General features: G+C 39.5%; 1 protein-coding gene across 2 annotated transcripts in view; it reads left to right on the top strand.

The window, feature by feature from the left end:
• npas1 (neuronal PAS domain protein 1) overlaps positions 1 to 17625 on the top strand; it is a 114049-nt gene that overhangs the window by 81745 nt on the left and 14679 nt on the right. Inside the window, exons 6-7 of one of the 2 annotated variants that reach the window (XM_057839092.1) lie at positions 15014 to 15194; positions 15278 to 15390. In XM_057839092.1, coding sequence (XP_057695075.1) covers positions 15014 to 15194; positions 15278 to 15390 — 294 coding nt within the window. Of the gene's footprint in view, positions 1 to 15013; positions 15195 to 15274; positions 15391 to 17625 lie in introns of both variants that reach the window. The other variant, XM_057839091.1, reaches the window with a different exon arrangement.

The following is a 17625-nucleotide window of genomic DNA, read 5'->3' as shown; positions in this document are numbered from 1 at the left end:
TCGAGCATCGATGGGAACCGGTTCTAACACTCCGATGCTCCCGGAATCGTTCGAATTTTTTAATTTCGATTCCTTGTTTCGATGCCCTGACCGCCAAGTGGAAAAAAATTGCTCGAGTTCAAAGACTGATATTTATATACAAGTTAAAATTAGCCCTGTGAGAAGTTCATTTAATTTAAAAAATCGTCAAGAAGTTAAGAGTTTAATATAAACTATGCAATTTTTTTTACCCTGCATTTTTTTTACCCTGCCTATCAAAAGAATCGGAATCGAGAATCGTTTGGAACCAGAATCAAAACGTGGAGTCGGAATTGGAACCGGAATCGCTAAATTTCAAACGATGCCCAACCCTAACCATCGATATGTTGGACCCCCTACATACGCGGCCGTTTCGTAGCTTTGCCGTTGCAACAACGGGCAGTCATCTCTCTAAGTTGGTAAGCATTGTTTCCATCGTATTCGTGTTGCACTTTTATGCCGTGAGGGGACATGTTCGTTTAGCATCTTTGGGATGTGTTGTAAGTCCGATTGAGTGTGAAGTGCTTAGTTGCCGCCATGTTTTGTGGCCAAATTGACCGCGTGTGTGTACGGCGTACTTCCGGGTTGTGCGCGCACATCCGCGCCCAACCCAACCTTTGTGTTTATTGTACTGTGCAATTCATTTGTGTATTGTTGATTATTGTGCTGTCAATTTGCATTGTTTTATATTGGCACTGATATGCTGTTAACCCCTAAACCCTAACCCGAAATTCTGAATTTTTGACTTAAGGCTTAATCCTAGAGTTAACGTGGTTTAATTAGTCGGTGGAGTTGATTTCAATAAATTCCATGCAGTTTGTCAGTTATTTGTTAGTCAGGGCTCTGGAGTGGCTAAGCTAGCGCGAGTCAATGGTGGTTGAAATCAACTCCATCAACAAATTAAACCTCCGCTAACTCGAAGATTAGGCATTATGTGAAAAATTGTGACTCTGCCAAGATCAGACACAAACATATGTCAATATTGTTAACTTTAAAAAGCAATTCCAGTGCACGGCCTGACAGACAAAGAGCAGGGAGGGGGAGGGAGGGAGCGAGAGTCAGACTACGCGATCGGCTCGGGACAGCTCATCTATATATATATATATATATAGTTTTTTTTTTTTAAATTGAAAAAAAAATTGCGATGTACTGAGGGGGTGAAGTGTGAAGCCCACTGTATATGGTAAAAGCATTAGGAGGGGAATCAGTGAAAAGGTGAATATGCAGGTCTTGAACCACTGTATCATAGACTTCATTATGATAATGACGGGACACAGGGCTCTGGGCCAATTATTAGGAGGCCTATCTCCGTCAAAGCTGACCGAGTGGAAACAGAGACAAATTTGCCTGGTATACCAGACTCACCGCTGTTCCAGCGATTGAGTCTGGCGACTGTCTGGTGGATCAAATTCCGAGGGCGGAGCAAGCCATAGCAAACAGACAGCGGAGTGGACCAATCAGCGACGGGCAGACGTGACGTTGTTAAAGCGACAAGTACTTAGCGTGAGCGGAGAATGGAGAAGTTTATTCAACATGGCTAGTGCGAGCCATGTTGACTGTTGTCAATAACTTGTTTCGATGTGTTTTTGGTAATTTAAAACTGGTTTTTCCGCGGATTGGAACATATTCTCGGCTCACCCGTTCGCCATCTGTGTTGTTGTAGACACGACTTTCGGCGCGCATGAGTGACGTTACTCGTTAAGAACACGTCACGCAAATAAACGAATCTGATTGGACGATTGATTTTGTACCTTGCCCGAGAGGCCGTTAATGGGCTGGGTCCCAGACTATTTCTCACAGTGTTTGAAAAATACAGGGAGAAGAGTCTGGCTGTGCCAGGCAACAGACAAATAGCTTTTTCCGTTGGAAATTCCTGTGAATAAATGCTTAAATGCCTTAATTCTTTATAGATATGGGTATATATATATATATATATATATATATATATATATATATATATATATATATATATATATATATATATATATATATATATATATATATATAGCAGTCTCGATTCTTTGTTAAAAGAGCAAATAACCAGGCAGTAAGCATTTATTTTACGTAAATATGTCGAACGTGCTTATGAAAACAAGGTTTTTCCGTTGAAAATTCATGTGCGTAAATGCTCAAATTCCTGAATTCTTCATAGATATGGACGTGAAACACTCTCGATTCTTGGTTGAATGCAAAAAAAAAACAAAAAACATGGAGTTAGCATTTATTATACATAAATATTGCTAACTATGATGACAATGCGTAGCGGCTAATTTCTCCCATTGATTTTTTTTCACAACATTTCAAAATGCATGCATTGTACGAAAAATATAATAATTACCTTAAATCCTCGGACAAATCACTCCTGAGACAATCCTTCCTGTTTGAATGCGGTACAGCTTTCATAGTTTTTCAACCTAAATCCGGCGTTAGATCTCTGCGTGCGTGTGTTTGAGAATAAATCATTTTAATGTGGGCAGGCCCCCTACTTGAAGACGCAGTGTCGGATGCATGTGACCCCTCAATATAATTATGAAGTTTATGACGGTATACAGTCATCTTGTTATTTCTCTCACTATACAGACTTTTTTAAAAACTTTTTTAAACTTAAGAAATATAGAATATACATTTATTTCTTAAAATCTTAATAACATTTCCTGACGACACAATAACTAGCATTACCAAATGTTCCAACATTCTGATAAACCTCTTTGTGTTAAAACTGCAGCTGTGCCACTGACAGAGACAGTCCAAAAGATGTAGGCATTAAATCGGAATTGCATTTTCGGCCCCTGCGGTGCAAATCCATCTAAAGACACGGATGGTGCAACTATGCCCTTTAAATGCAACTTAACATCAAATCAAAGTCCCATCAAAAAGAGAGGAAGGATTAGAAGGATAAAGGAGCAGACCTTGAAGCTCAGGCTTGACCCCTTCATATACGGCAGGCAGTAAAAATGCATGAGAAAAACACACAAAAAGTGGCTGTCGCGACAAAAAAGATGAGCATGGAAACAAGGGAAATACACAGAGAAGCACTGAGCGAGCCACTCTGCGTGTGTAAATAGAGTTTAAATGTGCGCAAGGAAGGAAATTCGCCCTGGGATTGCCGAGGTAAACAAGACAGCCGGGCTTTGGTGGAGATGCTAATAAAACAGAGCTGTTCTTATCAGCTGAGCAGATGGCCTAACCCATCACATCTCCTCAAACAGGACCTAAGCCATCAGCATTCTAATGAAATTATTTATGATCGCAGATTACGCGCGAACCGAACCTTGAGCATACAACGTGGCGTTTACCTCCTCCCCCCCGCCAAAAGATGAGCGAGCGAGGGTAGGCTTTACGATAGGAGGGAGGATATACGAGAGGCAGTGTTTATGGAGAAAAGACAGACAGGAAAAGGTAAGTCTAGAGAACGCACACACCGACACACACTGGAGGCGCACCGGGGGAGAGAGGAAGGACAGACAAACAAACGAGAGCAAGTGTGTAACTGGTGGTTTGTTTTAGAGGGCATGTTGCACCCCCCCATCAGGGGGCCCGTCCCTGATGTCTGACCCCTCTGCCCCCGGGTCCCTCCCCTGACACAGGCGGGGGCGGATGCTTAACCGGCTTAGCCCGGGTCACACACCTTGACCAAGGGCACGGGCTCCCCAGACGCCCGCTCGTATCATTGCTCCTCTCGCCGTGGTCTCCCGGTCTGGAATAAAACCACGCCATGGGAAGCGGCGGAGGGTGAGAGAGAGGATGGATGAAATCAAGGAGATTGGAAGCAGGAGAGACGGCAATGATGGAGGGGGGATAAATGGGGAAAAGAGAAGAGAGGAAGGATGCTCGGATGAGGGAGGAGAGGAGAATTGATCTGGGAATGGTTAGTATGCAGCCCCCACTACCCCCTCATCCCCCCTTTGCCCGTTGCCCTCCCTCCGCCTTCCCTCTCTCCTCTCCCATCAGTCAGTGAGGACTGCGAGTGTGTTGTGGACCACTGCCCGGATGCCTCATACATATTAAAGCCTCCTTGCTATTATTTATATCATGTCTCTCCACCACCCCCCTACCCCTTCTTCTTCTTCTTCATCCCCACAGTACATACATGCACGTGCATGTCTGCGCAGGCCACGCAAACAATGACACATACAATGGCATCAGAAAAAGGCCGTCTAGCCGCTCACGTGAATGATCTGGGTCTCTCCTCACGTCGCTGTACCCACCACAACCCCCCGCCGTAACCCACCCCTGCCGTGCGCGCCACATATTTTACCTGTTTTTTATGTCTGAGCCTGACTCATCCTCTCAATGGCCACGTCTGCTTCTCATCTGCTCCTCTCTGTCTGATCTCTGGCTTCAATCCCTCCCTCCCGCTGGTGATGGAGTGATAGTATTCGCATAGGTTTTAAGCTCCCACCACCGCCTTCTTTTCCCGTCATGGTAAAGCCCGTAAGGTCCTGTTTGTCTCTCACTTTTGTCTTGGAGTTGTGTATCTTTCATTGAAGAGCAGGTGAGCTTACTGTTCTTCTATTAACTTTTTGGCTGACATTGACAGTGGTAAATGAAGCAGAATAGCTCTAAAAAATCTAATAACTTGTTTTAGATTGACCACACAGTAACTTTGACATATTACCTATTACTAGGGCTGGGCAATCTGGTTAAAAAAAAGATGACAATTGTTTTCCCCTCTCATATCATTTTATCTGGATTCTTTTCCCAATTTTTCCCAAGAAAGAACCCCTTGAGTGATATTAGTGACATTTTCATTTCATAGTTACTTTTGTTATTTCTTTGAAATCCGAAAACAAAGAAACAATGAACTAACAGCGTAACACAACGACTTGGACAAAAACTGAAGTGAAAACCAAACCTGTGGCATGTAAATCTCTCACCTTTCGGCGACATTCGCCGTTTTGAAGTCAAAAGGGTGACCTACGTGAATTGTTTAGATCCGAGGAGAACATTTTGGCGGGGGAAGGGTGGTAAGTAGGGTTGTTCCGATCATGTTTTTTTTGCGATCCGATTGCTTTTTTTTGCTCCCGATTCAATTCCAATCATTCCCGATCATTTTTCCCGATCATATACATTTTGGCAATGCATTAAGAAAAAAATGAATAAAACTCGGACGAATATATACATTCAACATACAGTACATAAGTACTGTATTTGTTTATTATGACAATAAATCCTCAAGATGGCATTTACATTATTAACATTCTTTCTGTGAGAGGGATCCACGGATAGAAAGACTTTTAATTCTTAAAGTATAAATGTGACTTTGTATATTGTGACTAAATATTGCCATCTAGTGTATTTGTTGAGCTTTCAGTAAATGATACTGTAGCCATTTAACTGCCCAAATGCATGATGGGAAGTGCAACCATGACTGTGCGTAGTGGTACCAATTGATATATCTTCTCTGCGTTGGGAAATAACATAGGGTGTTAAGAAAAAGATTAACTACTACCTTTCTTCCCCACATTGCTTCCCACGACATTTCTAATCGTAGGGAGAGGGTTTGTAAGGCTTTAGCCAATTAAAAAAAGGCTCCAAAGACTGCCAAAATTCACTCTACTCATTTAACGCTGCCTATTAGCTCTATATATAGGTAAAACGGCGCCATTACAGATTGAACGCGACAATGCGGGAGTAGGTCGTGCAGCACATGCGTTAATTGCGTTAAATATTTTAACGTGACACTTTTTTTTTTAAATTAACTACCGCCGTTGACGGGATAAATTTGATAACTCTACCTTAAGCTTAAACTAAAGACTCTGGATGAGTGTAACATATTATGTCTGTAACGTTAAATACAAGTAGAAAATGATTTAATTAAAAAATATATATATATTTTAAAAAGGCATGTCCGATATTTTTTTGCCGATTCTGATACTTTGAAAATGACCTGATCGGACCCGATCGATCGGCATCTCTAGTCGTAAATCCATCTAACTAACTTGCGACACGTTTTACTGAAGTTGCTAAGCCTGTCGCGATATGCAATTACTCCGTTTATCCAAGGTAGATTCAAAATGAGGGCGGTAATTTTCATGGCTGCGTTTTATTCCCGCATACGTGCGTGCATACATTTGTGCGTTCGTGTAGATGACATATGAGACTCCAGTTCATTTCGCCGATGTTTCAACAACACGCCATAGAATTACATTTTAGACATACTAAATAAGGAAATACATCTCTCTTAAACACTGTAAACGTTAGCATTGCTACATTGAGACTAATGGGGGAAAAAAAGACAACCTACTTTAGCCTGCTATAAAACATTGTCAGTCTTCTCCAAAACTCAAACTTGCGATTAAAAGGTGACACTTCAAACATGAAAAATCGCTGGTTAACACCATTTGCAAACGAAAAAAATGAAATAAAAAATCTTAGTGACACCACAAGCAATGACGAAAAGGGCTTTTTAGCACAGTGTAAAGCTAACGGTTAGCAGTTTAGCGAAGTACTTCCAGTGAACATTTCAAAATTGAAGCACGTCATGTCCGTCATATAATTAACGATTTCTGGAGTTAATTCCACATACTTCAGAATTAATACTATAATATGTAAATTCTATTACTATATTACAATTACTGTAATATACGATTCTACACTAAGAATATCTTTAAGATGACACCCTTTATGAAAAATATGACTGGCAATGAATAATTATTATAATTATTATACATATATACTGTATGTATATATATATATATATATATATATATATATATATAGAGAGAGAGAGAGAGAGAGAGAGAGAGAGAGAGAGAGAGAGAGAGAGAGAGAGAGAGAGAGAGAGAGTAGTATACTGTAATAAAAATGCTAGATTTTTTTTTTTAATTGTTTTGAATAATGTTGGAAAGGTGAAGTCAATGTTCTGAATCTGTTTACATTCCATTCTTGTGCACTAGTAAATGGTATCAGCATTTGACGTCATTGTTTATGTGTGATTAATTATTGTTATTTGCATGTTTATATGTACTTTAATAAGGAATTTAAGTGTTCCAAATTGTTTTTGTCAATTAATAAGCGTCCACAAAAATTTCATTGCTAAAATAGTAAAAAAAATAACATAAAATAAGAATTATTAGATTATTCGACTAATCGTAAAAATAGCCGGCTGACTAATTGGGGGAAAATTAGTCGTTTGGGACAGCCCTAGTGTACCGGAACATCTTTCCTACACACCCTTCTCACCTTTTTAACCCCTGACCCATTTTCATGCCTGTATATAGATCCATATAAGAATGAATCGACTTCATTTTTGCGCTCTTTTTTATTCATGTTCCCCCACTATTAACATTGAAATTATCGGATCTTAACACTTAGATGTTCCAGCCGTTATGGTTGACTGACTCGGTAGATGCTGCGTGTTAAAGAAGGCAGAGCCAGCAGAGGATTGATTACCTGTATATACTTTTGATAAGATGATGGGTACAACACCTAACCTCACAAAGAGATATCCTCTAAACCCTTTTTGGATTAGATGATATCTATGTATTTATATTTTTTTCCACTATTTTGCACTATTGGTCTACCGTATATAACCTGTTTTACCATAGTATGTTTAAAGGCCAAAAATGCCTATGATCATACCTGCTGTTTGTGTTGAATTGTCAAACATAAATTAAACTCCTTTTTTCCTGTTGAATATTTATCCTAACAAGTTGAATGAATATTATCAAGCTTCAAAACGGTTCGTCAAACATGTTTGGTTGTCAATGGAACATCAATATTACAAATTATGACAAAAGATTTTGGGATTTTTTTTTTTCTGTTGTTGTTGTTTTTTTTTGTCTTTTTGGGTCCAAAATGATGATTATAATTGGTCAGTGGAGAAAACAACAGTGGACATGAAGTTTATGGTGTCCTGAAAAAAAGGACCCATCCAGGCCAGGCAATTTTTTCTTTGAAATATAACGGCAATATTAAAGGCATGCAAATTCAAAATAGGCTGAGGTGGTAAAGGGTTAACATGCAAGACATTTACCACAAGTGAAATATAAGTAAATAAAACCTTGCCAGTTAACATTGGTTTGAGGTCTATTGGAAGTGAAAGAGATTTAAAAATAAATAGATAAATAAAAAAGTAAAATTAAAAAAAAAAAAAAAAAAAATAGAATTCTTCTTTCTCAAGCTTCATGATAAAAACCTCAAATGTTTAGCCAGTCACTTTTGATTATAAAACAAGATAAATTAAAATTCCAAGCTCTCTTACTGCTGCCTAATGAAGCAAATTTCATTCTGTGTATTATTCATCCAGTGGAAATAGACCTCTTAATACGCAACACAGGATCCGTGCATTTAAAGGAAATCCATATTGCGTTCCCACTGATTTCTAAGTTGGTTTACATGTGAATGAAATTTAATAAGGCATTTACCCTTTGCAGTTACGTTGTTCACTATAAATATATCTTTGTAATTGTAATATATTTGATCCCTAATCCCCCCCTCCCTCACCCCCCCAACATTTTACGCTCCTCTATCGCTATTTTTTACTAAGTTTATTTATTTATGTTTAACAAAATTAATTTGTCGTTTATACTAGTACAGAACCAAACTACATCTTATTGAGGACTCTTTCTATTATTTTTGTTAATGGCATGTTTACTTAATGTAATTAGGTTTCATCTAAAGGTCACAGGTGCATACAGGTCGCATGTGGACTAGTAAATTCTCCTTCGTAAGCCGTAAGGACAAACCTGACCTTTTATTTTGCCACACATCTAACACGTTATTTAAAACTTCATCCTACCATCATGCTGCCTCTGTTATTATTATTGATGTTTTGATGAAAAAGTACAGGTATTTTACAGTGCAGCATATTTGGATCCTACACCCCTAAAGGCTTTCTGACCCTTTTTGAGACCATTATATTCGCTTAAAATGGACAAAGCAAAGGTGATACATGGCATGGTCACGTGGATGGGTACAACTACTATGTCCAAAACCTTTACTGCGTATCTTAAATTGGTTTAGTTTACAAATGATTACTATCATATTCTTCTATTAAAAATAAATATTAAAAAAGATAATCTCAAACTATTAATCCTGAGTTCATCTAATTGTGATCAAAATGTTGCCTCGACCTCCATTAAAGGAGTAAGTACTTCGACAAAACACATTCTTGACCTTTTAATTTCACACCTAGTTGGCATATTTAAAGGAGACATGTTTTTTGTTAGTTTGTTTGTCTGTTTTAACTCCACAAGGTTATGATTTCTGTTTCCTATGTTTGTATGCCTGTCTGTTTGTTTGTCTGTACATACTAGTATGTGTCCGAGATAACTCAAGAACGAACAGAGGTGGGTAGAGTAGCCAAAAATCTGACTCCAGTAAGAGTAGCGTTACTTCTAAACAATTTTACTCTTGTAAAAGTAAAAGTAGTCCTCCAAAAATGTACTCAAGTGCAAGTAAAAATGTATCTGTTGAAAAGAATTCTCAAATCATGAGTAACATTAGTAACTGCTTACAATGTCTGATTTTTTTTAATGATGGTAGATTTTTTTTTTGCAGCACAACTTCATCTATATAAACTATTATTATACTGTACTATAACCGTACATGATCGTATTAGTTCAAAAAGATGACACAAAAATCAGCAAATTCAGACCAGAACAGCATTATGAAACATCACCCGTCCAAAGAGTATGAGTGCCCTCTGGTGGGGGGGGAACATTGTTGCCTCTAATTGCTATACAGCAGGGGTCCCCAAACTACGGCCCACCTCCACATTTGGTCCAGCCCCCTGAACAATACCAGAGAGCATTTTGATTTTTTTTTTTTTTTCCTGCTTCAATAGCGTTATTTCCTGGCTTTTTCTGTGGAAAAGCCAGAGAGGGTTATTTGGTTATTATCTATTTAATTAATAGTGTTATTATTTATTATTATTATTATTATTATTATCATTATTATATATTATTATTTCCATTTTATTTACTTTTGTTCCGTGAAGAGTCCAAAAAGGGTTATTTGATTGTGGCTTTCTGAAAAACAATGCATGTTTATATTTAGGCACTCCTGCAATCGTCACACTTTTTCGGTTACAAACTGACCCCGGCCCTCACAGGAAAAAGTTTGGGGACCCCTGCTACACAGTAATGGAGTCATATGGTTACTGTTGCGACATCTCATTGGTGAAACTGAGACAGCAACTGTCGGCATCTCTCTGGCAAAAATAAATTCAATATGTAGAAAAAAGAGGAAAAATGTACCGACTCTAGTGTAGCCCAAAGTAGCGGAGTTAGAGTAGTGTTTATTCATTCATTCATTCATTTTCCATGCCGCTTTTCCTCACGAGGGTCGCGGAGGTGCTGGAGCCTATCCCAGCTAACTCGGGGCAGTAGGCAGGGGACACCCTGAACTGGTTGCCAGCCAATCGCAGGGCACAATATTATTCTTCACAAATCTACTCAAATAAAAATGTATTGCTTTGTAACTCTAAGAAGTACATTTTTCTCAAAATGTTACTTAAATAAATGTAACAAAGTGAATGTAACGCATTACGACCCATCTCAGAGATTGAATAAAGGGATTATTATCAAACTTTCAGGATATGCTTGTAATATGAAATGGAAGAGCTGTGGGCTAAAAGGGATCATAAATGTAAACAACAGCGGCATATGTTGATGATGATGTGGGTTGAATTTGGCTGTTCAGGTGGAGGTCTGCTTTCTTTATTTTTACTGATATCACAAAATGGCCGCGCATGTAAAAGATCTAAAAAATTGGCAAGTGACATACTTACATATATACATTGAGTAACATCTTTCACATGAAGGTCATCTTTTTATACTAGTTGTTCTCTGTCCCGTTAAACAAATATGAGCGCATGCAGTGAGCCTGAGATGAATCAATCAAATCTTCTCTATTAACCCATTTTGACATGGACAATAAGTAAACCTCGTGAAAATTGGTTGTAAAATTAGCCAGTTATGTGATAAATTCCCATGTACAGTGATCCCTCGCTACTTGGCGCTTCAAACCTCACGCCCTCAGTCCATCGTGGATTTTTTTTTTTTTTTAAATTAAAAAATAATAATAATAAATAAAATACAGATGAGCTGTCCAGATCAGATCATGTAGTCTCCCTCCTACTGCTTTTCTAGGTCTAGCAGTGCACTGGAGTTGCTTATTAAAGTTAACGATGATTGACAAACGTTAAGGTTTGATCTTGCTAGAGATGCTTAGAAGCCGAAACTTCAAAGTGCCACATGCGTCAGTCATCGTTTAGCTTGTTAAACATTTGCTGTGGCAACTCATTGTGTGTAAGTGAGCAGCTTGAGCGGATTTGAGTGGACTCACACAATGAAGTATTTGTTAAAAATAAGCCTTTTTCTACTTCATTGTTCAAAATAATTCTGTGGGACAATAAGTTGTTAAAACATCATGATTATTATATTTGAAGTGCTTAAAAACCATCTATTAAAATATATACTGTATTTAGGCATATGCTTGTATGAGATTTTGACGGTATGATAACCTTAAGCAAAAATACCTCCGTTTCACGGTATTGCAATTATTGCAATTGTAGCTCTAAAATGTGTTATTTTGAGATGAATGAGTTAAAAGAAAATTTCCATGAACAAGATTTTTTTTATTTTTCACAACAGAATTGGAAATTGGAACATCAACATGAATATGTTAAAATAAATCAAATAAAAATTAACTGAATTATTTTAAATAAAATTGAAGTAAATAGAACAATTAGACTAAACCCACAGCCGCAGCTCAAGTTGCTAAATATGACAACAAAAATAATTATTTTCCATAAAAAAGTAATAACATTTCTCAATAAAAATTATATATATACAGAGAGAGAAACAGACAGACAGACAGACAGACAGAGAGAGATAGAGAGAGATTGCAGGCTCTTCACTGACTTTAGAGGGCAACTGAAGAGCTTTCCGGATTTTGGTGTAATTTTACGAATATAAACTTTGGACGAGTTCGTCAAAACAACCATGACATTATCAACACGTAATTGCAAGGATAATTTGCGTTTTTTTTAGTTTTTTTGCGCTCCGTTAAATGTCCCTTCCCAAACCCGGAAACATTTTTAGAGACTTGCTTATTTTTGTACATCATATTTCTCTCTTTGTCCAAGTTATTATACAGGAATGTGAGTATGTTAACTTTTTCTGGGTTAATATACTACTACAACTACTAATATTAATTAGTTGAAAATTAATGGAGCGTGAGAGCAAGAGACAGCGCGTGTGTATGACTCGTATCTTTATTTACACATTATACACACACACACACACACACACCCTCTCTCAAGCACACAAAGTCGCCAGAGAGAAAAAAACACCACAGGCTGTATTATGAAGATGTTATTATGAACAGATGTTTACAATGGCAGAAGACTTTACAAAAGCACGCTAATAGAGAGAAAACTAGTTAGCCGTCTTGACATGCTAAGTAGCCACGTTAACAGCCTAGTTAACAAGCTTACGTTATAGTAGTTGTTTTGCCATCGCTAGACACACAAAACACCCGGGAGTGACATTCATGACAGAGTTTATTTCCCTAAATTTTGTGTAAAGTGACGGATGATGGTCACGTAAATATGAAATCATGGTGGAGTTGTTGCCTGCATGTCGGCTGTCATTCCTCCTCTAAGCCGCAGCCATCGCTTTCTTTTTGACAGCAACAGCTTATATGTATCTTTCCAATGCTAAATCTGAATAAATACATTGAACACTACTTCGCGGTTTTTCATTTATCGTGGCGGGTTGTGGTCATTATTAACCGCGAAAAACGAGGTCTCACCAGGGGTGAAAGTGGTTAGAATTTCTTGCCGGAACTCCCCGTGAAGGTCGCCACGGAGCAAGAAAATTTATTTATTTATTGATTCTTTTTTTTTTTTTTTTTTTTTAAGGGGGGGGGGGGGGGTCCAAAACTACTGAAATGCAAAACCAGCAGTAACCCCAACCTCCATTTCCTAACATGTTGTACCATTTTCCTAATAGACACATAGTTATTACCGTATTGGCCCGAATATAAGACAGTGTTTTTTGCATTGAAATAAGACTGAAAAAGAGGGGGTCGTCTTACATTCGCGGTCTAGGCATTTTACCCATTCACGACGCTAGATGGCGCCAGATATTGAAGCGATGTTCTGTCATGACAGATCTCAGCTACTCTCCCCATTCACGACGCTAGATGGCGCCAGATATCATTGAAGCGATGTTCTGTCATGACAGATCACAGCTACTCTCGTTGAAACAGTTTGCATTTTTTTGATGCAATGTTTTTCCTTATTCAGATTTCTTTCAAGACTACAGTTACAGTTAGATTTCACTTTGACGTGACTTGTCATCGTCAGACGCCGATAACTGCAGCAGCTGGGGAAGCCTCCATGCCGTCCGTGGAATAAAATAAATAATAAATATCGGTGGAAACGGATTACGCTTCTCAAGCCCTCTATTATGCTTGTTGTGAACACTTGTGTATGTAAATCTGATGTTAGTAGATTTTTTTCTTCTTGGAGATGAAATACATATGTGGCAGCTTTGTATTAAAAAAAACATTTATTTTTTACATAGCATTTTGACAGTTGCCGTCATATTGTCAGAATCAAAGCTCCGTATACCGGAACAGCGTTTCGGCCGTGAATCTTACACTGGAACTGCGTTCTGGCCCTGAATCTTATACCGGAACTGAGTTCCTGACCGTTCTGGCCCACTTTCACCCCTGGGTCTCACTGAATTGACATTACTGTGAATGGCGCTATTTGCAAAATGGCCACCATGTAGACACATTTTCTTCCCATTTTTACTGGCTGGAGGCCTGTCAAGTCACCACTCAAGTAATTGTTGCTCTTGTTCTTCTTTATCTTCTTCTTGGCACTAGCTTTGACGTCCTGCTCCTCCGTCATTCAAGAACCGATCATGTTGAAAGTTGGTAGCTATGAAGCATGGGCCGGTATTTATCAATCTTGAAGCCCGATTTTTCATTTTTGGTATCAGGTATGATCAGTTAATCATTGTTGCTATAGGTTAAAAGTTACTAGAGGGCATGCACATACTTCATAGCAACGTTTAGCAGTACATGGTAGTACACTCGTGCTTGTTTGTTTTGTGTTTTACTTCTGCCATATGAGAATACTTCCCATGTTTCCTCCATCAAAAACTTCCACTCTTAGTTATGAGTGTTGCCTGTTGAAAGCAGTGGATAGGGGAAAAAAGGGATCCACCAGTATGTCGGAGACTCCCAAGACCCGTCCCATCCCAGCACTGCTTTTCCTTGTTTCGCTCCCTGGCTGTCCTTGAGGGCTTGCCGAAGCTCCCATAAAGCCCGCAGTAAATGGCTCTAATCCGGTAATAAATGGCTGTGTCCTACAGACAAGGGTGTGAGGCTGCTGCAGCCACAGCGTTATCAGATAGAATGCTATTGGCACGCACAATCACATACACACGCACCTTCACAAATGTAATGGAAGCCGCGTGTACATCTTACACACACACATTCATTTCCACACACAGCATCAGGCCAAGTCGCACCTGCTCCGAATGCACTGCTTTTATGGATGCCATGCAAGAGCGGCGCCATTATTGCCTTTAAATGATTGGAGATTTGACTATGATGTATTGTGATGATGGGATCACACCGGGTGCTATGAGCTCTTTATGCCTGCCGGGATGGACTGCCGGCGGCGACTAAATGAAGGAGCAGGGTGGGACGTGGGTGAGGAAGAAGAAGAATAGTAATGCGACCTCCGGAGATACTTAGACTTCACCCGTTTTTAATCAGCACATACAATTGATTTTTATCTCGCCGGGTTATTTGAGTAATACTGTCGTCACTTGCTCCTCTGAGACTGGGAACGCGTGTGTGCGTCTGTGGGAATGTCTTACAAGCGCCGCACTTCTTGTTGAATTGTAACCCACAGCAAGGTTTTCATTTTCCTGTCATAACACATATTGATTTTTCTTGGCGGGTGTGTATTTAGTGTGTGTTTTTAGTTTTTTTTATGTGAACAGGAGTGTGTGTCCGCCCTCAGGTGGAGCTCACGGGCAGCAGCGTGTTCGACTACATCCACCCGGCAGACCATGTGGAAATGGCGGAGCGGCTGGGGATCAGGCCCCACCTGCGGGCCGAGGCCGGCTGCCAAGTGGGCCCAGAGAGCGCGCCCTCCAGTTCGGCCTCCGCCTCCTCCCTGGCCGGCACGCCAGAGCCCAGCGGTACGCTCGGCACCGTTGGTAATGACTGCGAGTGCACGAAGTGAAGAGGTGTGATTAATCTCCCGTTCTGTAACCCTCAGCAGCGCCATCAAGTCCTCACTCTCCTGCTGATGAACCTCCCGACCGGGGCTTCTTCATTCGGATGAAGTCCACGCTCACCAAGAGAGGCCTGCACGTCAAATCATCTGGATACAAGGTGATTCATTATTTCCTATAGCTGCTATGTTACACCCTACATGAAACTTTATTAGGTACACCATGAGATCCGATCAAAAAAATCTGCTTTTGCAATCATAGTACTGCTAGTCTGAGTATTCATTATCGGGTTTCAAAGTACTGTACAAGAACCACCAGTGGTAGATGGGCTCCCTGCAGTGCTACTCAAATGAAATACTGGATTACATGCAGTGGCGCCTCCAGAAATTTTTCACAGGGGTGGCCAGATGGGGTCACTTAAAATCTTGGGGTGGCACACCAAAATTAAAAGCCATAATTTCAGGTTTTCATTATATTATTGCTGTAAAAAGGTTAAGGGGAAAACTATCAGAAAGACTTAAGGACACGGCTACTGATATACTTTGGTGTATTGTGTAATATTTGATGTTACTAATGATTTAATGTGCGTAATCCTTAATGCATAGTCCATAGTCCTGGCTGTGATTTTGGGATGAAATGCATAACTGATGCTACAACAATCTAACGATATACTGGCAAGCGGGGTGGCCAGTGGAATGGCCAACAAATTTATAGGGGGGGCCGTGGCCATCCCTGCACCATTGACCCCCCCCGTGGCGCCACTGATTACATGGTCTTTTTTAAATCCACTACAGTGAAAGTATAAAATACTACTGCTCGTCTACAAAACACTTAATGGCCTTGGACCAAAATATTCCCATTCCCATTCCATTCATTTCCTATTAGGGAAAAATGGTGGCTTGTCCTTACTTAGCAACAGTAGCTAATGCCATGAATATTAATGAGCGGAAGTGACGTGTTGCTTGCGGTACGCCATTGGATTCGACTTCAATTACTATAGATTGACATAAAATGGTTAAAGAAACACTAGGCACCTTTTTGGTTTTGGTCGATTTTAGTGACGCCGGTGGACAAAAGCAGTAGTGTTTTGCCTTAAGGAAGACATTTCCAATGAGGACCAGCGCACACCCACACAGTGTCGTAAAATCATGAACTCCCGGTCGCCTGCAGATGATTAAACAATATTTCTGTTTCCAGCAGCTGTGTGAAGGATGAACAGTAATAAGGTAATAAATCCAGGTTTGGCTAGACAATAGCATATGACAGTTAGCAACCATGTGGCTTAATGTGGCTAACTCTCTACCCGAACTTGTCAGCCCTGATGAGTTTGGTTGAGGGGGTGGTGTTACGCCAGCTAGTGAAAGCCAGGCCAATGTTTATTCTTGAGTATCCTTTTATCTCAGGTAGCCTCACGTTTTTTTCCTCCTCAGACAAAACTTTTTGTGTCGTGCTGTGCCTTCCTGTTCGCTGCTTTAGAAAAGAAAAAAAAAAAAGAAAGTTGGCAACCCTAAAAAGAGGTGTCATTCAACTAATTGTCAGTCGACGCATCATCACAAATGTTCTGAAAATATTTAATAAAGGTTGAAAAGTTACCTAATTTTGCTTTAAAATCTGTTTCTTTTCAAATAAGTGTGAGACAATTAAATTCATTCACTGCCAATGTTCCACGCTCACCAATAAGGCCTGCACGTCAAATCATCTAGATAAAAGGTCATTCATTATTTCCTATAGCTATGTTACACCCTACAGAAAACTTTATTAGGTACACCATGAGATCCAATCCAAGAAAAAAAAAAATCTGCTTTTGCATTCATACTACTGCTGGGTGGGGTATTCATTATCGGTTTTCAAAGTGTGGTATAAGAACCTCCAGTAGGGTCTCCCTCTAGTGCTACGTAAATGATATTATGGATTACATGTTTTTTTTTTAAATCCACTACAGTGCATTAATGAGGCACAGTTCAATTGGGATTCGACTTCAACTACAATAGAGGCACAGTTAAAGTGGATTCAACTTCAACAACAATAGATTCACATATAATGTATAAGATCTAGTTCTTTTCAAATATTTAAGAACAATGGACTTGAACTGGCTTAATACAAAAATGCAGTCTGAATAGTCACATAAAAAGATCAGATATTATGAAATCTCTTATTTGTTCTTTACAAATTGTGGTCTGAACATAGCCTAAATGGATTGTACGGCTGTTGCCGTCAATGGCACTGAAACATGATCATTCAATGCCAGCTAGGGATGTCAACCGTCCCTTGAAAAACGGAATTTTGGAATTCAGAGTCAGAAGTGTGTGTCCCCTATTTAGCTTTCAAGGGACCTAATTATCATCAAACTTGAAAATAGTGTCTTATTTGTAGAAGGAACAAATACTAGCATGGT

The sequence above is a fragment of the Corythoichthys intestinalis genome, chromosome 6 (assembly GCF_030265065.1).
Source record: "Corythoichthys intestinalis isolate RoL2023-P3 chromosome 6, ASM3026506v1, whole genome shotgun sequence".
Classification (NCBI taxonomy): domain Eukaryota; kingdom Metazoa; phylum Chordata; class Actinopteri; order Syngnathiformes; family Syngnathidae; genus Corythoichthys; species Corythoichthys intestinalis.
Note: the sequence above shows the minus strand (reverse complement) of the source record. Positions and strands in the feature narration are given on the sequence as shown.